The 24499-nt window shown below is 39.2% G+C and overlaps 1 protein-coding gene across 4 annotated transcripts; it reads right to left on the bottom strand.

The window, feature by feature from the left end:
* Positions 1 to 3220: 3220 nt before the first annotated feature.
* LOC140152479 (peptidyl-prolyl cis-trans isomerase FKBP2-like) lies at positions 3221 to 24422 on the bottom strand. 4 transcript variants are annotated; one of them, XM_072174807.1, is made up of 6 exons: positions 24265 to 24422; positions 16104 to 16285; positions 14464 to 14533; positions 10969 to 11011; positions 6047 to 6129; positions 3221 to 5074 (listed from the first exon to the last, which is right to left on the bottom strand). In XM_072174807.1, the coding sequence occupies exons 1-6, from the start codon at positions 24353 to 24355 to the stop codon at positions 5013 to 5015; spliced, it is 531 nt and encodes a 176-aa protein (XP_072030908.1). In that variant the 5' UTR covers positions 24356 to 24422; the 3' UTR covers positions 3221 to 5012. The 4 variants fall into 4 exon arrangements, with proteins under 4 accessions (XP_072030908.1, XP_072030910.1, XP_072030909.1 ...); XM_072174809.1 differs by lacking the exon at positions 10969 to 11011 and adding an exon at positions 10569 to 10611; XM_072174808.1 differs by lacking the exon at positions 10969 to 11011 and adding an exon at positions 7488 to 7530.
* Positions 24423 to 24499: the final 77 nt, after the last annotated feature.

Below are 24499 nucleotides of genomic sequence, written 5' to 3'. Positions count from 1 at the left end.
GTAACATCCGGGACTCTCTGCGACGCCCGGTTTCGTTGTCACGGCGACGAAACGTTGTGTGCAAATGCAAAGTTCGATCAGTGCTCAGGTTAGTCAGGTAGCGGAGCATGTGGTAGCGGAGTTAGCGAACTTTGCTACGGAGTTGGGAATCATTAAAGGACTGGCGCTAAAAGTGAAATCCGAGTTGGACCATCGAAAAGATTAAACAACGGTAACCAGTAAACCAGAGAAGATGGATTTCATTATAAAAGTCATCATTTTGATATCTTTCAAACTGCAACAGTGTTTGACTCCCCGGGTTGAGTTTTTTATGTTAAACTATTAAGCAACAATATCCAACAAGCTAAAAACGATTTTTTTACCCGTTTTTTAACAAGCTAAAACCAATTTTTGAAAAGAAGCTTTAACATCAATTTTTTCATTGTAAAACCATCTAAACAATCTTTAAAAATACAGTGACCTACCTAATATTACTAATCTATGTTTCCGATGATATCCAAGAAGCTAAAATATTGTGAAAGAGGGCAGGGCTTTGAGTAATGAGGGAAATTACGGGGTAAAATACATCACGTTTTTCGAGAAATTCGCCATCTTGAATAAATGCATAATTGCGTCATGCAGTAAAACGATGTCAAACGCGCTTGAAAATGCGTAAATTACCGTCAAAATGAGCGTACATCAAGCGCTTGTGCTACGCGAAAACTTCGGAGCTGGCATCACCGGTTTTGTAACCAGCTCTTTTACGTCAAAAATAGCTATAAAAACGTGAATTTTGGAACAAAATAAAGCTTGTTTGATGGAATAAAAGGTATGTTTGTACAGTTGAAAACATGCTTAACCTTGTTGCGAAAGTTTAATATGATAAATTTGCAATGTGTACCTTATATAGCTCGGGTGGTCTAAAAGTCAGGATCGCCATGTATATGAACATTGATATTAAAATATCTTAATTTGACATCAGACATCGAATTACATTCTGAATACGAACTGAGACTATCTTCCTGATATCAAATAATTTTGATTTTTTTGGCAAATTATTAAAAATTTATATTTTTGATATTCAACAGTCCTCGAAGTAAACCACCTCATTTGTTTGTCTTGTATTTATTTTTTCTCATCCATTTGGTTTCTCCATTTTATGTCTGTCCCGTTTGTGTTTGGTGTAATTAGGCCACCCTTTAATTTAGTGCATCAGGCACTATAATTGGCTTCTCGCCTGACCGAATCGTTATAAATTTATAGGTTGGAAGACTTTAAAACATGTACAACATACTGGCAGTCTCTCTAAACCCCGTGTGTAATATATCCCACAGATAACACCAGGTCAAAATGATGAAATCGGGAATTTTTCTTTTTTCATCCGTTTGCCCCCAAAATTTGTATTTTGCCCCTCCTGACCAAGAAATCTGGCTCAGTACGCCCCTGGTTTACACTAATTACATGGCGGTTCGTACGGGTCATGGAAAACCTAAAGTCATGGAGTTTTGCTTTTTCATTTTCCAGGCCAGCAAAGTCATGAAATTCCAAAATCTCTTATTAAAAAGTCATGGAATTTCACAAGTTGCTCCCCAAAAAAGTTCCTCTGATTAATAATATATTTTTAACCAAAATGGTAATAAAATTAGCTTTTCATTACCCTTTTCGTGTTTTTAAAATCCGTTCCGATTGTTAGGCCTACTTTCTAAAATCGGAAAGTGAAATCACGCATTCAGCGTGCGCATTCAGTGTGCGCATTCAGTCGGCCTTTTCCGACTTTTCAAGTCGGAGACAAAAATATTTATGTGCATTTCTTTATATAACTGCTACGTTATACTGTCTTCTGAATGTATTTAGTCAACTATTTAGCGGCTGGTTTCCGACATGGTTTTCTTCCGACTTCGGATGATACAATGCACATTAATTTTAAAAAAAAAGAAGAAAAAAAACCAAGACATTTAATAATAGGCCTACGCGATGCCTTTCCGAAATAATTTTTTTCTGACTTTCAAATGGTTCACGCACATTAATATTTCTATCAACCATCTAACTGCTACACATGCTATCTCGTCTGAAGGTATTTAGTTAAAACTATTTAGCTGTGCAAAAGAATAGGCCTATGATTTCCCACATCATTTTCGTTCCGATGATGCATGCACATAGATGATTTCCGAAATAATTTTCTTCTGACTTTCAGATGGTTCATGCACATTAATATTTTTTTATTAACCATCTAATTGTTACACATGTAATGTCGTCTGAAGGTATTTAGTTAACTATTTAGCTCTAGTGCAAAAGAATAAGCCTAGGTCTACAAGATGATTTTCGACATCGTTTTCGTTCCGACTTTCGGATGTTGCATGCACATAAAAAATATATATTTAATAAGCCTAGGCCTTCAATATGATTTCCGAAATAATTTACTTCTGACTTTCAGATGGTTCATGCTACCAAAAAATTCTTGCAGATAAAGCAAAAATATCGTCAAATTTGAGTTTCGTTCTGGTATACCAGAACGAAATTACAACAGTGGCCTATGGAGCAGTGTAATACACATAATCAAGAATAACTTGCAAACGCAAAATCGGAATCAACTGAAATTTTGGGAATAAGCTTTTTTCGTGGATATCTACTGAAAAATGTCATCAAAAGAGGATGCTAGGATCACGAAATCCTCCTTTAACTGTTTCAATTGTTTTGGAAAACATGCCCTAACAAAACCCGATGTTAGGCCTACAGCAGCCCACTGATACGATAATGATGTATTGATCAATGATTTTCTGAACTGTTTGATGCGGGGCGAGCGATTTTTCTAATCTTTTTCATATCCATTATTATTAATAATAACATAAAATTTAAAATTAAGAACTAACTCTTCGCCTGTACTAAAGATTCAAGTCTTTTGTTACTACTCATGAAGTTGCCACCACCAGGAATTGAAGCCAGGACCTCATGCCCCCGAAGTGAGTACCCTAATCACTGTATCATACTACTCCCCCTGGTATTATTCTATTTCAGTCTCTGCATGAATTGTAGGATTCTTTTTGGTGTCACAAATCATTTTAGGAAACAATACTTTCTACATTTTCGAATTATTTATGTATAGGATAGGAACCCCTAAAACAAACTCAATTGATCTAATTTCAATTATTGTACTTTTAAATTTGATCAATATTTCTCAATTGTTGTATTTGCATCCTATCAACCTACACAATCCATAATAAAGAACACAGCAACAAATCAGTTGGAATAGTTGTTAGTTTTTATTACACCGGCATTACATCCAAGAATACACCATGATCACGGGAGATTGTTTATGAAGGTCTTCATTAAGATTGCAACCCATTAGTCTGAATGCTTGTTTCCTAAGGCTGGATGGTTGAAATGTTTTAAGTACAAATTCAATAATTCTCACTTCCCTATACCCAAAGTTTTGTTACCCCAAAATGATAAGGGTCATTCTCTGGGTTCAAACAAATATAATGTTACCAAATGGCTGCTTCTTTATTTTGGTTGTCAAAACCAATTTGATATTTCATCCATCTCACGGAGGACGTCTTCATCAGAAAACTCTCATGAGATGGACAGGAAATTGTGCGTAAAATCAAATTTGGTTTCAACAAGTAAAATTAAGAAATAATTATTTGTTCCAACTGTGCCAATTGCGGTTGTTACAAGATATACATGCTGCTTCATATTTGTAGCTATCAGTCAACAGCCTTTGAACATTCTAAAAATAAATAAAATGCTAATTTTTTTTTATATTGGGTTCAATTGCAGGTTGATAACATTTGTGACACCACACTGGCAGTATGCCACACTATAATAATTCACCCAGGGGCACTAGTCACTGACCAGTTGGTATCATATGTGACCAAAGATTCCTGTATGAAGGGTCATGATCAAGCACTGCGACTTTGTGGTCATACATGATATCCCCTTGTCAATGCCAAGATAATAATTATGTTAATCCAAGAGCTGCAACTTGAAGATCTTTCATTTCTTTACTGACCATCATTCACCAATGTGGTATAAAATCATAAATCTGTATTATAGTGCAGTATGCCCATCACAGACAGACCACTGCAATAATAATCATATAAAATATTAGTATGAGCCTACAAGGCTACAACATTATAATTATAAACAACTTTGTGGTGGTCCAGTAGGGCCAATACATGTCAGAGGTCACTTTTGGTTTTTGTTGTTGATGTTTTTGATTTTTAGTTGTTTTATGTTTTGACATAGTCAGTACAATAAACATCTTGTCTGAGTTCTGAAAGGATTGAAATAATTTAATATCAAACTGTTATGAATGGAAGCAATGAAACTTTTTACCCACAGGCGTTTACAAGTCACTCTCTTCTGGGTTAACTTGGTATACTTTGATCTGTACAAATAGGCAGTTGTCATCACAATGTAATTAAAGATTAATTCAAAATTAAAATGACTAGTTTGCATCTGACGTCAGGTCAAAGGCACAGTATGATCGGTTATTGACTTGCACAGTACACTATTTTTGGTCTGGTTGACAGGACATCATATACAAACTAGTCTTTTTTATTCACTCTCAAATCATATCAAATCCCATTGATTAGCCCCTGAGCACTACTGTCTTTCTGACAGTGTTTCTTATTGGACGATTTCAAAATATTTTCATTTCAGTAACCAATTACGGCTTCTAAAATTTAACGTTTCTGATTAGCTCAATAAACCATTTCGACTTCTTTGTAACCAATCAGCAGATAGCACTCATGGAGTTAAGTCTTACATTGGGTTATTGCACCTGTACATGTATGATAGATGAATGCATGTCCATAGTTGGGTCTAATCTTGGTGTTGTACAAAGCATCACAATTTTTGCCTATTTAATGTTGATCAAAGTATAGTTTTGGTCTTATATTCAAAGAGTAATTCACTGGATTTCAAACTGTTCCCAAATCTGAAAAATTCTGCATAAATAAACCAGTTCATTTTGCATAAATTATGTATCCAAAGTTAAACTAGTTGACAGAACTGATTCATAAATAATATCATCATAGTTCCCTCTTCCTGTCAATTTTCAGTAATTCCACTTCAAAAATCAAAGTCGCACCACCTGCAAATCAAATAAAAGACAAAATCAAATCAATAGTCATTGAATAGTGGTATAATCTGTACAATTCAAGTTGAGTGCAGTTGAAACAGTATGCTACAGCCCGTATAATGTACAACAGGGGTTGGCAACAATTTCAGTGGCATACAGACTGTCTCAGGAAACATGCAAACATCCATTTTTCACCTGCATTTATATCGGCCCAAAATATCATAAATTGAAACTTTTTTGCCCACTTTGCTTTTCTTTTTTTCCCGGTAGTCATTTTGGGAACAGGTAAGTGAGACAATTCAGCAACCTCTCCCCAGAAAGTGCACCAATGCATTACGCCATTAACTAGAGTTAATTTTTTATTACTTTCGTGCCTCGAGCTGTGCGCCAAGCGTACACAGGCGTACACACAAGAGATTTTAACAATCACGCTGATTGGCTGATCAACGCACTTGACAACAACTAGTTTGCCTCACTGGTTATGTCATCGTGGTGCGTAGTAGGCTACCTGGTCACTTCTATGCGATCGCAATTCACCAGCACGTACCCGGACCACAGAAGTAATAAAAAATAACTTTCACCCCTGGGACCCAGCCTGCACTTGGGTCTTACACAGGTCCATAGGAAAGCCTTAGCTCTCATTCCCCTATATGGGACCCAGCCTGCACCTGGGTCTTACACAGGTCCTTAGTTTGTTTGTTTAACCGGTCAGTCTGGGTGGACACTCGCTTTGGTCCTGATGAGACCAGGCTCAAGCAAAATGGAAAGCTTAAGCTCTCATTCCCCTGTATGGGACCCATCCTTCACCTGAGTCTTACACAGGTCATTAGGGAAGCCTTAGCCCTCATTCATTAATCACTTTACTCTAGCATTCTACTTCCAAAACAGTTGCGACCCCTGGTGTAAAATACTTGTTAACTCCTCCAAGTTCCCCGTCTTCAAATATTTGACTATGATTTTATTGCACATTATCTACTGTCATACCTGGAATCTTGCCTCCTGCTCCTCTATCACCATATCCAAGATGAGATGGAATCACAAGCTTACGTTTCTCACCAACACACATGCTGAAATAAACACATGCATAATATACAACTTTAGAACATTCTGTTAAACACAGACCTAAATGTTTATTTACATTCTTCATGTACATGCCAGCTGCTGAGTGCGTCAATTTGGATATATGTTCTGTATGAAAGGTTGGAATCCTTTTGTTTTATATATCAATCTGATATGAGGAGGTTAAAGGTGTATGGACAGATGGACAGCCTCACCTCCCTTTATATATCAATCTGATATCAGGATGTTAAAGGTGTATGGACAGATGGACAGCCTCACCTCCCTTTACCATATCAAAAAGCACATTTTTGTAGCAGGTGAAAGCTCAAAAAGCTGTAGTGTCAAAAGTAACACATGAGGTCAGCCTATCAAATACCCTAAACCTAGACTGTACTACATCATCATCATCATCATTTTATTTTCATTCAAATCAACATACAAAATATATATAAAAGACACAAAATTTGAATGAGGAGATTCTGAAAAGGCCCAAAGGCCTGAAGCGCTGCCCTAAGTTACAACATACAATTACACAAACTTAACAAATAAAAGAAAAAAGGAGAAGAACGTGTAAAGAAAGAACCAATGTAAATATTTATAACATTTCAATAAATAGACATTCCACAGTTCACACAAGAAATTGATAGTTGGGGTGGGCCTAAATGTTTTCACTTTACTCTAGCATTCTACTTCCAAAACAGTAGCGACCCCTGGTGTAAAATACTTGTCAACTCCTCCAAGTTCCCAGTCTTCAAATACTTACTTGAGAGGTCCTTGGTCCCAGCCTTTGATCACCTGTCCAGAGCCTAGTGTAAACACATGAGGTCAGCCTATCAAATACCATAAACCTAGACTATACTTACTTGAGAGGTCCTTGGTCCCAGCCTTTGATCACTTGTCCAGAGCCTAGTGTAAACATATGAGGTCAGCCTATCAAATAACCTAAACCTAGACTATACTTACTTGAGCAGTCCTTGGTCCCAGCCTTTGATCACCTGTCTAGAGCCTAGTGTAAACATATGAGGTCAGCCTATCAAATACCCTAAACCTAGACTATACTTACTTGAGTAGTCCTTGGTCCCAGCCTTTGATCACCTGTCTAGACCCTAGTGTAAACATATGAGGTCAGCCTATCAAATACCCTAAACCTAGACTATACTTACTTGAGTAGTCCTTGGTCCCAGCCTTTGATCACCTGTTGTCTAGACCCTAGTGTAAACATATGAGGTCAGCCTATCAAATACCCTAAACCTAGACTATACTTACTTGAGTAGTCCTTGGTCCCAGCCTTTGATCACCTGTCTAGACCCTAGTGTAAACATATGAGGTCAGCCTATCAAATACCCTAAACCTAGACTATACTTACTTGAGCAGTCCTTGGTCCCAGCCTTTGATCACTTGTCCAGAGCCTAGTGTAAACATATGAGGTCAGCCTATCAAATACCCTAAACCTAGACTATACTTACTTGAGTAGTCCTTGGTCCCAGCCTTTGATCACTTGTCTAGAGCTTAGTGTAAACACATGAGGTCAGCCTATCAAATACCCTAAACCTAGACTATGGACTTACTTGAGTAGTCCTTGGTCCCAGCCTTTGATCACTTGTCCAGATCCTAGTGTAAACATATGAGGTCAGCCTATCAAATAACCTAAACCTAGACTATACTTACTTGAGCAGTCCTTGGTCCCAGCCTTTGATCACCTGTCCAGAGCCTAGTGTAAACATATGAGGTCAGCCTATCAACCTAAACATAGACTATACTTACTTGAGCAGTCCTTGGTCCCAGCCTTTGATCACTTGTCCAGATCCTAGTGTAAACATATGAGGTCAGCCTATCAAATACCCTAAACATAGACTATACTTACTTGAGTAGTCCTTGGTCCCAGCCTTGGATCACCTGTCCAGAGCCTAGTGTAAACATATGAGGTCAGCCTATCAAATAACCTAAACCTAGACTATACTTACTTGAGTAGTCCTTGGTCCCAGCCTTGGATCACCTGTCTAGAGCCTAGTGTAAACATATGAGGTCAGCCTATCAAATACCCTAAACATAGACTATACTTACTTGAGTAGTCCTTGGTCCCAGCCTTTGATCACCTGTCCAGAGCCTAGTGTAAACATATGAGGTCAGCCTATCAAATACCCTAAACATAGACTATACTTACTTGAGTAGTCCTTGGTCCCAGCCTTGGATCACCTGTCTAGAGCCTAGAGTGTAAACATATGAGCTCAGCCTATCAAATACCCTAAACCTAGACTATACTTACTTGAGTAGTCCTTGGTCCCAGCCTTTGATCACCTGTCTAGAGCCTAGTGTAAACATATGAGGTCAGCCTATCAACCTAAACATAGACTATACTTACTTGAGCAGTCCTTGGTCCCAGCCTTTGATCACTTGTCCAGATCCTAGTGTAAACATATGAGGTCAGCCTATCAAATACCCTAAACATAGACTATACTTACTTGAGTAGTCCTTGGTCCCAGCCTTTGATCACCTGTCCAGAGCCTAGTGTAAACATATGAGGTCAGCCTATCAAATAACCTAAACCTAGACTATACTTACTTGAGTAGTCCTTGGTCCCAGCCTTGGATCACCTGTCTAGAGCCTAGTGTAAACATATGAGGTCAGCCTATCAAATACCCTAAACATAGACTATACTTACTTGAGTAGTCCTTGGTCCCAGCCTTTGATCACCTGTCCAGAGCCTAGTGTAAACATATGAGGTCAGCCTATCAAATACCCTAAACATAGACTATACTTACTTGAGTAGTCCTTGGTCCCAGCCTTGGATCACCTGTCTAGAGCCTAGTGTAAACATATGAGCTCAGCCTATCAAATACCCTAAACCTAGACTATACTTACTTGAGTAGTCCTTGGTCCCAGCCTTGGATCACCTGTCTAGAGCCTAGTGTAAACATATGAGGTCAGCCTATCAAATAACCTAAACCTAGACTATACTTACTTGAGTAGTCCTTGGTCCCAGCCTTGGATCACCTGTCTAGAGCCTAGTGTAAACATATGAGGTCAGCCTATCAAATACCCTAAACATAGACTATACTTACTTGAGTAGTCCTTGGTCCCAGCCTTGGATCACCTGTCCAGAGCCTAGTGTAAACATATGAGCTCAGCCTATCAAATACCCTAAACATAGACTATACTTACTTGAGTAGTCCTTGGTCCCAGCCTTGGATCACCTGTCTAGAGCCTAGTGTAAACATATGAGGTCAGCCTATCAAATACCCTAAACATAGACTATACTTACTTGAGTAGTTCTTGGTCCCAGCCTTGGATCACCTGTCCAGAGCCTAGTGTAAACATATGAGGTCAGCCTATCAACCTAAACATAGACCATACTTACTTGAGTAGTCCTTGGTCCCAGCCTTGGATCACCTGTCCAGATCCTAGTGTAAACATATGAGGTCAGCCTATCAAATACCCTAAACCTAGACTATACTTACTTGAGTAGTCCTTGGTCCCAGCCTTGGATCACCTGTCCAGAGCCTAGTGTAAACATATGAGGTCAGCCTATCAAATACCCTAAACCTAGACTATACTTACTTGAGTAGTCCTTGGTCCCAGCCTTGGATCACCTGTCTAGACCCTAGTGTAAACATATGAGGTCAGCCTATCAAATACCCTAAACCTAGACTATACTTACTTGAGTAGTCCTTGGTCCCAGCCTTGGATCACCTGTCCAGACCCTAGTGTAAACATATGAGGTCAGCCTATCAAATACCCTAAACCTAGACTATACTTACTTGAGTAGTCCTTGGTCCCAGCCTTGGATCACCTGTCCAGACCCTAGTGTAAACATATGAGGTCAGCCTATCAACCTAAACATAGACTATACTTACTTGAGTAGTCCTTGGTCCCAGCCTTGGATCACTTGTCCAGAGCCTAGTGTAAACATATGAGGTCAGCCTATCAACCCTAAACCTAGACTATACTTACTTGAGTAGTCCTTGGTCCCAGCCTTGGATCACTTGTCCAGAGCCTAGTGTAAACATATGAGGTCAGCCTATCAACCTAAACATAGACTATACTTACTTGAGTAGTCCTTGGTCCCAGCCTTTGATCACCTGTCCAGAGCCTAGTGTAAACACATGAGGTCAGCCTATCAAATACCCTAAACCTAGACTATACTTACTTGAGTAGTCCTTGGTCCCAGCCTTTGATCACTTGTCCAGAGCCTAGTGTAAACACATGAGGTCAGCCTATCAAATACCCTAAACCTAGACTATACTTACTTGAGTAGTCCTTGGTCCCAGCCTTTGATCACTTGTTCAGACCCTAGTGTAAACATATGAGGTCAGCCTATCAAATACCCTAAACCTAGACTATACTTACTTGAGTAGTCCTTGGTCCCAGCCTTTGATCACCTGTCCAGAGCCTAGTGTAAACATATGAGGTCAGCCTATCAAATACCCTAAACCTAGACTATACTTACTTGAGCAGTCCTTGGTCCCAGCCTTTGATCACTTGTCCAGAGCCTAGTGTAAACACATGAGGTCAGCCTATCAAATACCCTAAACCTAGACTATACTTACTTGAGTAGTCCTTGGTCCCAGCCTTTGATCACCTGTCTAGAGCCTAGTGTAAACATATGAGGTCAGCCTATCAAATACCCTAAACCTAGACTATACTTACTTGAGCAGTCCTTGGTCCCAGCCTTTGATCACCTGTCCAGAGCCTAGTGTAAACATATGAGGTCAGCCTATCAAATACCCTAAACCTAGACTATACTTACTTGAGCAGTCCTTGGTCCCAGCCTTTGATCACTTGTCCAGAGCCTAGTGTAAACACATGAGGTCAGCCTATCAAATACCCTAAACCTAGACTATACTTACTTGAGCAGTCCTTGGTCCCAGCCTTTGATCACTTGTCCAGAGCCTAGTGTAAACACATGAGGTCAGCCTATCAAATACCATAAACCTAGACTATACTTACTTGAGTAGTCCTTGGTCCCAGCCTTTGATCACCTGTCTAGAGCCTAGTGTAAACATATGAGGTCAGCCTATCAAATACCCTAAACATAGACTATACTTACTTGAGTAGTCCTTGGTCCCAGCCTTGGATCACTTGTTCAGACCCTAGTGTAAACATATGAGGTCAGCCTATCAAATACCCTAAACCTAGACTATACTTACTTGAGTAGTCCTTGGTCCCAGCCTTGGATCACCTGTCTAGAGCCTAGTATAAACACATGAGGTCAGCCTATCAAATACCCTAAACCTAGACTATACTTACTTGAGTAGTCCTTGGTCCCAGCCTTGGATCACCTGTCCAGAGCCTAGTGTAAACACATGAGCTCAGCCTATCAAATACCCTGAACCTAGACTATACTTACTTGAGTAGTCCTTGGTCCCAGCCTTTGATCACCTGTTCAGAGCCTAGTGTAAACATATGAGGTCAGCCTATCAAATACCCTAAACCTAGACTATACTTACTTGAGTAGTCCTTGGTCCCAGCCTTTGATCACCTGTCTAGAGCCTAGTGTAAACATATGAGGTCAGCCTATCAAATACCCTAAACATAGACTATACTTACTTGAGTAGTCCTTGGTCCCAGCCTTGGATCACTTGTTCAGACCCTAGTGTAAACATATGAGGTCAGCCTATCAAATACCCTAAACCTAGACTATACTTACTTGAGTAGTCCTTGGTCCCAGCCTTGGATCACCTGTCCAGAGCCTAGTGTAAACATATGAGGTCAGCCTATCAAATACCCTAAACTTAGACTATACTTACTTGAGTAGTCCTTGGTCCCAGCCTTTGATCACTTGTCCAGAGCCTAGTGTAAACACATGAGCTCAGCCTATCAAATACCCTAAACCTAGACTATACTTACTTGAGTAGTCCTTGGTCCCAGCCTTTGATCACCTGTTCAGAGCCTAGTGTAAACACATGAGGTCAGCCTATCAAATACCCTAAACCTAGACTATGGACTTACTTGAGTAGTCCTTGGTCCCAGCCTTGGATCACCTGTCTAGAGCCAAGTGTAAACACATGAGGTCAGCCTATCAAATACCCTAAACCTAGACTATACTTACTTGAGTAGTCCTTGGTCCCAGCCTTGGATCACCTGTCTAGAGCCTAGTATAAACACATGAGGTCAGCCTATCAAATACCCTAAACCTAGACTATACTTACTTGAGTAGTCCTTGGTCCCAGCCTTTGATCACCTGTCTAGAGCCAAGTGTAAACATATGAGGTCAGCCTATCAAATACCCTAAACCTAGACTATACTTACTTGAGTAGTCCTTGGTCCCAGCCTTGGATCACCTGTCCAGAGCCTAGTATAAACACATGAGGTCAGCCTATCAAATACCCTAAACCTAGACTATGCTTACTTGAGTAGTCCTTGGTCCCAGCCTTTGATCACTTATCCAGAGCCTAGTGTAAACATATGAGGTCAGCCTATCAAATACCCTAAACCTAGACTATACTTACTTGAGTAGTCCTTGGTCCCAGCCTTTGATCACTTGTTTAGACCCTAGTGTAAACATATGAGGTCAGTCTATCAAATACCCTAAACCTAGACTATACTTATTTGAGTAGTCCTTGGTCCCAGCCTTTGATCACTTGTCCAGAGCCTAGTGTAAACATGAGGTCAGCCTATCAAATACCCTAAACCTAGACTATACTTACTTGAGTAGTCCTTGGTCCCAGCCTTTGATCACCTGTCCAGAGCCTAGTGTAAACATATGAGGTCAGCCTATCAAATACCCTAAACCTAGACTATACTTACTTGAGTAGTCCTTGGTCCCAGCCTTTGATCACTTGTCCAGAGCCTAGTGTAAACACATGAGGTCAGCCTATCAAATACCCTAAACCTAGACTATACTTACTTGAGTAGTCCTTGGTCCCAGCCTTTGATCACTTGTCCAGAGCCTAGTGTAAACACATGAGGTCAGTCTATCAAATACCCTAAACCTAGACTATACTTACTTGAGTAGTCCTTGGTCCCAGCCTTTGATCACCTGTTCAGAGCCTAGTGTAAACATATGAGGTCAGCCTATCAAATACCCTAAACTTAGACTATACTTACTTGAGTAGTCCTTGGTCCCAGCCTTGGATCACCTGTCCAGAGCCTAGTGTAAACATATGAGGTCAGCCTATCAAATACCCTAAACATAGACTATACTTACTTGAGTAGTCCTTGGTCCCAGCCTTGGATCACTTGTCCAGAGCCTAGTGTAAACACATGAGGTCAGCCTATCAACCTAAACCTAGACTATACTTACTTGAGTAGTCCTTGGTCCCAGCCTTTGATCACCTGTCCAGATCCTAGTGTAAACATATGAGGTCAGCCTATCAACCTAAACATAGACTATACTTACTTGAGTAGTCCTTGGTCCCAGCCTTTGATCACCTGTCCAGATCCTAGTGTAAACACATGAGGTCAGCCTATCAACCTAAACCTAGACTATACTTACTTGAGTAGTCCTTGGTCCCAGCCTTTGATCACCTGTCCAGATCCTAGTGTAAACATATGAGGTCAGCCTATCAACCTAAACATAGACTATACTTACTTGAGTAGTCCTTGGTCCCAGCCTTTGATCACCTGTCCAGATCCTAGTGTAAACATATGAGGTCAGCCTATCAACCTAAACATAGACTATACTTACTTGAGTAGTCCTTGGTCCCAGCCTTTGATCACCTGTCCAGATCCTAGTGTAAACATATGAGGTCAGCCTATCAACCTAAACATAGACTATACTTACTTGAGTAGTCCTTGGTCCCAGCCTTTGATCACCTGTCCAGATCCTAGTGTAAACATATGAGGTCAGCCTATCAACCTAAACATAGACTATACTTACTTGAGTAGTCCTTGGTCCCAGCCTTTGATCACCTGTCCAGATCCTAGTGTAAACATATGAGGTCAGCCTATCAACCTAAACATAGACTATACTTACTTGAGTAGTCCTTGGTCCCAGCCTTTGATCACCTGTCCAGATCCTAGTGTAAACATATGAGGTCAGCCTATCAACCTAAACCTAGACTATACTTACTTGAGTAGTCCTTGGTCCCAGCCTTTGATCACCTGTCCAGATCCTAGTGTAAACATATGAGGTCAGCCTATCAACCTAAACCTAGACTATACTTACTTGAGTAGTCCTTGGTCCCAGCCTTTGATCACCTGTCCAGATCCTAGTGTAAACATATGAGGTCAGCCTATCAACCTAAACATAGACTATACTTACTTGAGTAGTCCTTGGTCCCAGCCTTTGATCACCTGTCCAGATCCTAGTGTAAACATATGAGGTCAGCCTATCAACCTAAACCTAGACTATACTTACTTGAGTAGTCCTTGGTCCCAGCCTTTGATCACCTGTCCAGAGCCTAGTGTAAACACAAATGGATCTCCTCTTGGAATGCTGCTATCAAATTCTGTACCATCCTCTAATGTACCCTGAAATTACATATAGTGTAAACTATTAGGCTTCTTAAAATAGTCACTTCTCCAGTAATTTTGTTTTTGTTTGGGTAGAGCAACTTGATCACTGATGAATGGTGCACCATGTTGAACCTTCCTAACAGTAATCTGTGATTTAATACTTTTATTGAATCATGATTTCAAAAATAACTTTTTTTGACCATCTGTTCATTAAAAACTTTCAATGTCACATTTTATCATGTATACATGTAGAGTTCAAAATAAAATAATTCATGATAACCTTTACTCTGGCCAACTTTGGCCTTGTTGCCTAAGAACTTTGCCACTAATCAGAACACTGTTTTAAGAATTGTCATAATGGTAGCCTCCTTAGTGCTCTGCTTGTTCCAGCTCAGTGGCCTTAACAAGTTGACTTGAAATGATTGAGGCTTGGAAAAGTCCAGATTAAAACAATTCAATGTCACGAATGTTTGCATGTTTTATCTTGTGTGTCAAAATATCTCAATTGCTTAAGGGGGTTCTACACACCTGGCCAATTTTGTGCCTATTTTTGCATTTTGCTCAAAAATTATAGCGCATTGGTGACAGGTAAGATATGTATATTATAGGGCAAAGACTACAACTACTGCACTGAAAATTCAGCAACTCAAGGCAAGTAGTTATTGATTTATTGATCAAATATTGGTTTTCCTCATTTTTGACTGTAACTCCACAACTGTTGTCTGTGCTAAAATAAAATTTCCAGTGCAGTAGTTGTAGTCCTTGCCCCTATAATATACATATCTTACTTGTCACCAATGCGCTATAATTTTTGAGAAAAATGCATAAATAGGCACAAAATTGGGCAGGGTGTAGTACCCCCTTAAAATTGATCCCTTTAAGGGATCTAAAATGAGCGTTTATTGCGTTTCGACAGTATTTTTTATGGGACATGAGAGCACCTCGGACCTATCGAATTGCATTCTGAATACGAAGCATGTCTTTCTGATATCAGATAATTTTCATTTTTTGAAAATCACAATATAATACAAATTTTATGACAAATTATAAAAATTTGATATTTTTCAAATTTTTGATATATAACAGTCCTCGAAGTAAATTATGTAAATGTAATGATATAATCTTAAAGTGTATGTAGCAGGGAGGAAAAGCCGACGGTCAATTGAAAATTTTGACCTTTCATATTGGAGATATGGATTTTTTTCACAAAAGGACCTAATTTTTTTTTTTTTTTTTTTTAAAAAAATCCATATCTGCAATACGAAAGGTCAAATTTTTCAATTGATCGTCGGCTTTTCATCCCACCTACATACACTTTAAGTATAAATCATCAGATTTATAAAGTTTACTTCAAGTACTGTTAAATATCAAAAATATCAATTTTAATGATTTGCCATAAAATGTGTATTAAATTGCGAATTTCAAAAATCAAAATTATTTGATATCAGAATGACATTCTTCGTATTCTGAATGCAATTCGATATGTCTGATGTGCTCTGATGTCCCAAAATAAATACTGTCCAAACGTTCATACCCCAGCCCTTAAAAGTACTCAAATTACTTAGCATACATGATAGCATCTTACCGTATAGTGCATATGTAGACTGTCTCCATTTTTAGACCTCTGCTTACAATCTTCTACCCTTTTCTTGATGCCTATCTGCAACTTCTTCTCTCCTTTATCACCTTTTTCAGCTCGAATCTCAAGGAAGACACAAACAGCACACACAAAGAACAAAATACTGCCTCTCAAATCCATGCTTATTTCTGAAACAGAAAAAAAAAGTATTTTTAAGATTAAAAGATTAATACATGAATTTACCTAGACTGCTGAACTCAGTCTTCAATGATAATCAGTCACTTATCTGTTGTTGACAACTGGAAAATACATGGGATGATATCTGTAACACTGCCGAATCTGCGAGAAAGCTTATGCAGTAAAATTACCCGGCACTCAACTTGGGCTAGCTACAACCCTGCACACAATCATGATGTAGACAGGCGGTAAAGGTAGTGCTAGGGGTGTCTACGTTTATGCATTTCATGTTTAACTGGGCTGACCGCAAGTATTCAATAGTAAAATGGTCATAAAGAGTTAAAAATAACAGATAATTAGTGACAATAAAAGTAACTGAATGCAACATTATCTTGCATAATTATAATGGCTCACTTTAATACTGAACAATTCTGAATACCAGTTTATTGATAGCGAACCCCGAAAATCCGACTATGGACTTTGAATTTTAAGCAGAACTTTACCCCGGACTTCGCTCTCTAAAACACACAGTCAAGCATACTTGTTTATCAGTCCATTAACCACAAGTACTAAGCATGGTATAGTACAAGACGCGCTAGATGTTTGATGAGAGATTAACTTTCGGCGTCAACACAAAAGCGCCCAAAATACCACAGATAGTTGTGTATGGTGTAGTTAAAGGAGGATTTCATGATCCTAGCATCCTCTTTTTATGACATTTTTCAGTAGATATCCACGAAAAAAGCTTATTTCCAAAATTTCAGTTGATTCCGATTTTATGCTTATGCGAGTTATGCATGATTATGTGTATTACACTGCTCCATAGACAATGTGTTGTAATTTCGTTCTGGTGCACCAGAACGAAATTCAAATTTGGCGATATTTTTGCTAAACTAATTAATCTGCAAGAAATATTTGGTACATAAACATTATGTAGCCAGAGGTATCCAGTGGTGTAAAAATCTCAACTTTTTTTGGGAAAAGTGGGGGGATGAGGCTGTGGATCACGAAATGCCCCTTTAATGGTAATGGCGCGGGCCCGAAGATTTAAACAATAGCGAGATATGGGCGACCAATCACAAGGCAGATCCATTTAACGATGCATTACATCATAGCCAATTTTAGTTAGGCCACTCTCCATAGAGTCCCATTATACATTTCCTTTGGAGGCCTGCGGATCGAGGATTACGTAATGGTCAATTCAGCGGTACGCTTGAATTGTGTACAGCGTGGTGTGATCAAGGCATTGATTGTTGCCAGCACCGAGGACTACGGACGTCTAATTTCCAGCGCTGTACTTTGTGTACACCTTTTGGTCAAATTGTATAAGGATGGCGTATTTAGTTCAGATAAAACAGATATGAGCTTAGTAAAAATATTACTATCAAGCTTGTTGTAGGCCAAGTTGGAATCGGGTTTGAAAAGTACCTATGGTATGTATGGCGGTTGCTTGTGAGACCTGGTAAGATGTTTTTGATTGACAAGAAGTAACAGATGTAAGGAGGTAGGTGATTTATTCCTCAAAATTCATAGGCCTTGGAGGCATATGGGACTACGGATAGGCCTTACTGAAATGACTCATGGCCAGTACATTGGATGTGAATTGCTTAGGAGTTGGTATCAACATTTAGGATGGTATCAAACATAAATGGTGGTTATACACCATGTCTATTATCAGTATAGTAATTGTCGCCATCCCTGGGTCGCCAATTTCTGGCATGAACGGTTTTATGTGGTCTCCGTCACAGCCGGATTTTCTGTCGTTATTTTTACGATGGGCTACATTTAGTCTGGGTGCAAGACTGCTTATAGTGAACGCATTGTGATTGTATATTGATTGATCAGATATATAAATAGGCATCATTATCATATCGTGTGATCGATGCGGGTACTTAATATGGTTTTGCTTTCATTTGATTTTGGGGGTTCTAACCCGGGGTTCTAATTGTACGCGACTCGCTTGACGAGGTCTCCAAATCAATATGGATAAAGTATAAAACCATAGATAATACCTGTGTGCGTTTTAATAAATTCTTGTTATACGGTATCTTCTAATAATTGTTATATCATATTATGACATAAATGCGGTTGTGCTGTCAGGCAGAGAGGTTGTTCACGTTACCCCTTTTATCATGATCATACATAGGTTTCAATCTCGACTGCGATAGAGTAGTAGTCATATTAGAGATTGTAGATTGGTTTAATGGTATTGACATCTCGATTTCTTGCAAGCTTTTGTCATACTTTTAGTACGTTACATGATTAATTTTGCCGTTGGAAACGCACCGATATATTTTTCTCGCGCAAGTATTCATTTTCGCATGTATTAATTTATTCAAAAATTTTTAAATTAAATTTGATCCAGAATAACACCTGGCTTACGATTGATTAGTTTCATACCAGTTTGAAGCTCGATGGATTGCGAGATTGAGATCAAGAAGGGCCGTTATTCAGAACGCTGCACATGTCAGGGAACGCTGCTTTATCATGTCAGCTTGCATGGCTGTGTTCAGTTTGGCCTTTCGTTGGCCTTGGGCCTCAAAGCGGCACTTTAATATAAGAACGTTAATTTGAAGCTTTTGTATAGAAGTAGAATGCAAATTCATTCTGATTATGCTTATGGTAATGTCGCATAAGAATGTAGGTACTTATTAAGCCTATATGCTTCAGGATGTTTTTCAACAGTTTCGTCATTTTCGGTTTTTGCTTTTACCAGTGTTGTTAGGCTATTTAGGAGGAATTCCATATTGGCCTTTATGAGATCATTCCTCTCAGGCATATAGGAGCTTTTCCATGGGCGTGAGCATTGTCGCCTTACCACTAACGTGGTCTTAAAAATTTCGAGTAAATAAGAAATTAATGAGCTTGGCATGAATATGTTTGTTATGTGGGCAATATGAATATATGGATTTGTATTACCATGGGAGTATTCCTACAGGAAAATGTAGATTCGCATAATTTCTGAGGTTTGCAGAGGCTAGAGCTTTCTGATCTTGGGAGCATTCCCGTGGATGAGTAAAGTACTTACTGTGGGTAAAGGCAGCTTCCCAGGGACGTATTGGAGATTTCTCACGGAATGTATGTGAGGATGTGCATGCTTGGTAGCAAACGCATGATTATATATGGGAGATTTCCCATGAACGTACATGAATGTATATGGGAGCATTCCCATGAAGGTGTATGGGAGCATTCCATGGACGTGTATGGGAACATTCACATGATTGTGCATGGGAGCATTCCCTTGAATGAGTTTGGGAGCAATTTATGTTTATCATGAATGTGCGGTGTCTCGGTTTGGCATATGATAAGCTCTATCTGGAACATCACGCAGAGTGTATGTAAGCATTTCTATAAAATGTATATGGGAGCTTTTGAATTTTAAGTGTATGGGAGAATTCACATGAATGTGTCTGGGAACATTCCATGAATGTCTATAGGAGCATTCCCATGAATTGGGTATACATAGGAGCATTCTCATGGGAGAGTCTATGGGAGAGCATTACAATGAACGAGTACATTGTATGGGAGCATTCCCATGAACGTGCATGGGAGCATTTACATAATGCGTCGGGAGTTTTTCCATGAATGTGTATTGGAGCATTGGGATGAATGTGTATGGGATCGAGTATCTCGTGGATGGGAGCATCCCATGGGTGCATATATGGGAGCATCACATGGGTTTGTATGGGAGTTTTTCCCACGGATGAGGATGGGAGTATTCTCATGGATCCTCTCTGTAGATGTGTATGGGAGCAAGGTCCCAAAGGTTGCGTATAACATAACATTATTTTATAGGAGCATTCCCATATGGATGTGTCTAGGCCTATTTAGGAGCAGTATCATCGATGTGTATGGAATTTCCTATTGAGGTGTATGGTGCAAAGGAGGTATAGGCATATCTGGGTTCATACACACAGAGGATGTGTTTAATGGAATTTGATCATTCCCATTAAAGTTACGGTTGGTTTGGTTTTTGTGTGCATAATGGATGAGGCCATTCGGAATGAGCAGAATGGATGATAGAGTATAGAAGGAAGCATTCCTTCAGATTTATACTGGAGCTTTCCATTGATAAAGGACAGTCTCATGGATATGAAAGATCTCTGTTGGAGCTTTTCCATGGACGTGGCAATGCAAGAGTATTTACATGACATGGATCGTGGACTTGGAAGAATGTGACAATAGTAAATGTAGGTTCTAATAGACCATAGACTAAATCAATTTGTCCCTCAGCCGGTTAAACTAGGGCTAATATCTCGATATTTGGGTGACTGTTAATGAACTTTACTCCGTAGCGGGTAGTCTTGGGTACACCTCATCATGATCATAATAGACGAGCCCCGGAGATGAGCAAGCTAAGCATTTATAGCAATGTGTTCTATACCATCATTGTGTCGTCATGAAAGATTTTGGAAGTGCATCACTTGTAGGGGTAAACGGATGAAATGGATTATACTGTATTACCAGCAGCATGGATTTGGGATATGGATACGCATTTCCACAGCATTACCTTCATGATTAGGATATATACATGCATGATGTATTGTTAGCAGTGAATATGTGTGTCTTCGAAGACATGCTGGGTTTCTGCTTATTATTATCAAAGATCATGACTAGATCATGGAAGGTAGAAATTCGTAAGTTTCGTGCATGGGTTAAGTGAGGTATTGGAGATGGATATTCGAGTCTGTTCATGTTTTTTGACGTTTATGATATGTACAGCTTCACCAAGTTGGTTTTTTTGAGATTTCTATATAGGCGTTCTCCATGTTCACGAGGTATTCCTAGCCGAGTAGATGTTAACGTATTCCTTAAAGAATACATTATAGGTACGGTGTTTTGGTTTGTTTTTCAAGGTTCAGTAATTGGATTATTCCTGAAGACAGATGTGAGCATTTCGAGAGTATTCTCATTATATTATTCATGGATGTCCATTTTGTTTGCTTATGCATAGTTATAGTACATGTAGTAGTATGCACGACTGAGCTAGATTTACGCTCACTATATAGGTCTACAGGTATTTTTCTATATATATCTTAAGGATATCGTATGTGACAAGGGCAGTGTTTTGTGAAAGTAAAATGTCAGAAGAATTTATTTTATTCATAGAAGCACTTGGATCTGAATATCCACATATTTAGTTGCGGTTCTGCTCTTCATATTAGGCATATATGTGTTCATGTTTCACCAGTAACTATTTTAGTAAGTAAATTTGTGAGATGCGCCAAAATTCATCAGACGTTGCATCTGCCTTTGTGACTACACTCAAGGCAGTAATAAAGCTGCAATAGCTTCTTGTACTGAGTTATAGACCTTCTGCTGTTACACAAGTATCTGCGGCGTTCGGAGTTCATGAACCTGTTGAAATTGTCAGTTTGGCAGAAGCGTTTGAGTTTCTTCGTTAGTGGTTCTTATTAAATGAGACCATAGGGTCTTTGATTAGACGAGATATTTACATATTTTTACAGAGAGTCAAAGTGACTTTATTGGTCCAAGCTCTGTACATTAGTGCAATGTTGTATGTTATAAATATGTTGGATGCTTACACCACAGATCTGTGCTTACACTAAACATGCTAAACGCTGGTGATTTTCATGTATATAGTTAATATATATATAGGCATCTTTTATTTTAGCCAAAAGAGCATTGGTTTTTACAGTCTCAGTACTGAGGTGGCAATTTATTTGGCGATTCAGGGCCGAGGGGGCCCGAGGTCCTGGGATCAGGACTAGGGGAAATGTGATTTGTTTTTGTTTTGACAATGTTTGAGGGCTGGGGCGAGCGGGGAAATAAGAACTAGTAGCATAATGTCCATATATAGGCCTATAGGAGTATCACATTCATCGAGGGGCTTTGTAGCTCGGAATAAATTATTCCAGATTAGTTTGAGTTTGAGCTCAGCATAGCTATTATTCAGTGTGGACCGTTTGCCCGCCCGTCCTTTATATCTTGATAAGGGGTAGTTCGCGGCGGACGAACAATATTCCCCTGGTAAGATAAACTGTATCATTGTGTGTTTGTTTTGCAGGTTGATAGATCCTAGAGAAGTAGGCGCAATTGGAAATGATTTATTTCCGATTGAGCTTGCGAATTAGGAAATAATATACATTTCCTTTGGAGGCCTGCGGATCGAGGATTACGTAATGGTCAATTCAGCGGCACGCTTGAATTGTGTACAGCGTGGTGTGATCAAGGCATTGATTGTTGCCAGCACCGAGGACTACGGACGTCTAATTTTCCGTAGGCTTATTAAAACTTGTGTTCAGTTATCTCTTTTTGGATTGTGTGCAATATGTACAATGGCGCATGGCCTAGGCCCTATGGGACATGCTTGATGATAATTGTGATAGCTTGGGTTGTGTCTGATCCGTGTCACAGTCCGTCCAGTAATTTTAGATGGGAGATGTTTGATGCTCAGAATTCAGATAATTCAATCCTCTGATTGTTAGGACTTTGGTTCCTTAGGGCTAAAGAATTGTTATTCTTATTCGCATGGCATAGATTGATTTGTTTAACAATGTTTAAGTTTATGTTATAATAAACACATGTGACGTAAATGTTTTCTGCTTTCTGCATAGAAATATTATCTATGTTGACAGGCGTTATATGGTTTAAGGCTATACCTATATTAGGCCTTCAATGAAGAAACGATTTCTTGAGCAGAGCATAGTGAAGGATAATTGGACCTAGCATATAGGTCTTGTTATACTATTCTTTATGAATCGCAGACCTATCAGTAGGTCTTCTAGCTTCTTCTGGTTACACCTGTTATAGGCGGGTCTGACCGCCTCGATGTCCGTCCGTAGTTCGGCGGACTGACGAACAATATTCCCCTGGTAAGATAAACTGTATCATTGTGTGTTTGTTTTGCAGGTTGATAGATCCTAGAGAAGTAGGCGCAATTGGAAATGATTTATTTCCGATTGAGCTTGCGAATTAGGAAATAAGTTAAAAATCTTAACCGCATGGCAAAGTCAGTAGTCCACTTGGAAAGCTAACAAACAGAGGAAAAGATCAGATACAGATGTGAAAATCTATCAGTTACACACAAATCAATATAAATCCGAGTTTTATGCTTAAATGTAATGGCCAGAGTATGCAAAATGGGCAAGTGGACTACGGAGAAGTCTAACCAAGTCGACACTCAAAAGCAATTTGTGTGTAAATCAAGACCATCCAAAACAGCTTTCTTACAGTAAAGAATAGGAGGTCATCTGGGGTCACATACAGTAGTGTGCATTGTACATAAGCCTGCTGTCACAATTTCACACACAAAATTGTGGGCAATTTCTCTTTCAAATGAAAGAACTTTCAGCTAAAAATATTTAACTTCAAAATTTTATGAATATCCCTAAATGAGGATTTCTTGTTTCAACGATCCGATAGTAGGATACGAAACGTAGGCTAAAAATGTGTAATGACGTCATTCATTCGCCATGTTTACATGAAAACATTAGCTGCTCGAGGTCTGAGTGTCGTTCAATTCGTTACCTAAATTCCTTTCAGGATATTCTGATTTCACTTATAATTTATATATAATGTGTACGAACGTGCTCCATACAAACTCAAAAGTATGAATGCAAGGTGTTATTGCTGACAATAGAAACATTGTTGCAACGTCATTAAAAACAGGTATGTACTACAGACGTTCTTTCGCTGACGTGATACAGGCTAGTAAGGCAGTCTCCATTGGCGTGAAAACAACTTATCGCTATTGTCAAGCCGGTTCATGCCCGGATGTCCGACCGACAGAATTATGAGAATAGAGTGGAACTTTTGAAAAAGGATCCATTCTTACAATGATAATTAAATGCCTGGATCATATAAAATCATTGAAATTATATAAATGTCATGAACATGAATGATGAATGTCAACATGGTCAATGTCAATGATGTCAATGACAAAAAAAATGCAAAAAGCCAATGAATGAATGATTGATGATACAACAATCAATATCAGATTATCACCTGCGTGCATAATAATTCTTACCGTCAGCAGCTGCTTGCGCTTGCCGTTGCAAAGAAGAAGAATGATTGCAAACTTTATGCAGAAGTCTTTGTGAGAAGAAGAAGCAGTGCATGAAAGGCAGCCTCTACTTGTAAACACGGTATTGGTCAACGTGTCACGCGAACTTCATCATCCCCAAATTCGAACCGTTTAAGATCCCAGTAAATTTACGGCAAAGTTCATCATTTTGAAAGGTAAAGAGATGAGACAACGTTGA

The sequence above is a fragment of the Amphiura filiformis genome, chromosome 5 (assembly GCF_039555335.1).
Source record: "Amphiura filiformis chromosome 5, Afil_fr2py, whole genome shotgun sequence".
NCBI classification, from domain to species: domain Eukaryota; kingdom Metazoa; phylum Echinodermata; class Ophiuroidea; order Amphilepidida; family Amphiuridae; genus Amphiura; species Amphiura filiformis.
This window is presented reverse-complemented; position numbering and strand designations above follow the sequence as displayed.

Coding starts and splice junctions, on each gene's coding strand:
- LOC140152479 (XM_072174806.1), bottom strand. CDS start 24,355: ATGCACTGCTTCTTCTTCTCACAAAGACTTCTGCATAAAGTTTGCAAT. Junction 16,286..24,264: donor AGCGCAAGCAGCTGCTGACG/GTAAGAATTATT, acceptor TTTCTGTTTCAG/AAATAAGCATGGATTTGAGA. Junction 5,075..6,046: donor AGCAGGAGGCAAGATTCCAG/GTATGACAGTAG, acceptor TTTGATTTGCAG/GTGGTGCGACTTTGATTTTT.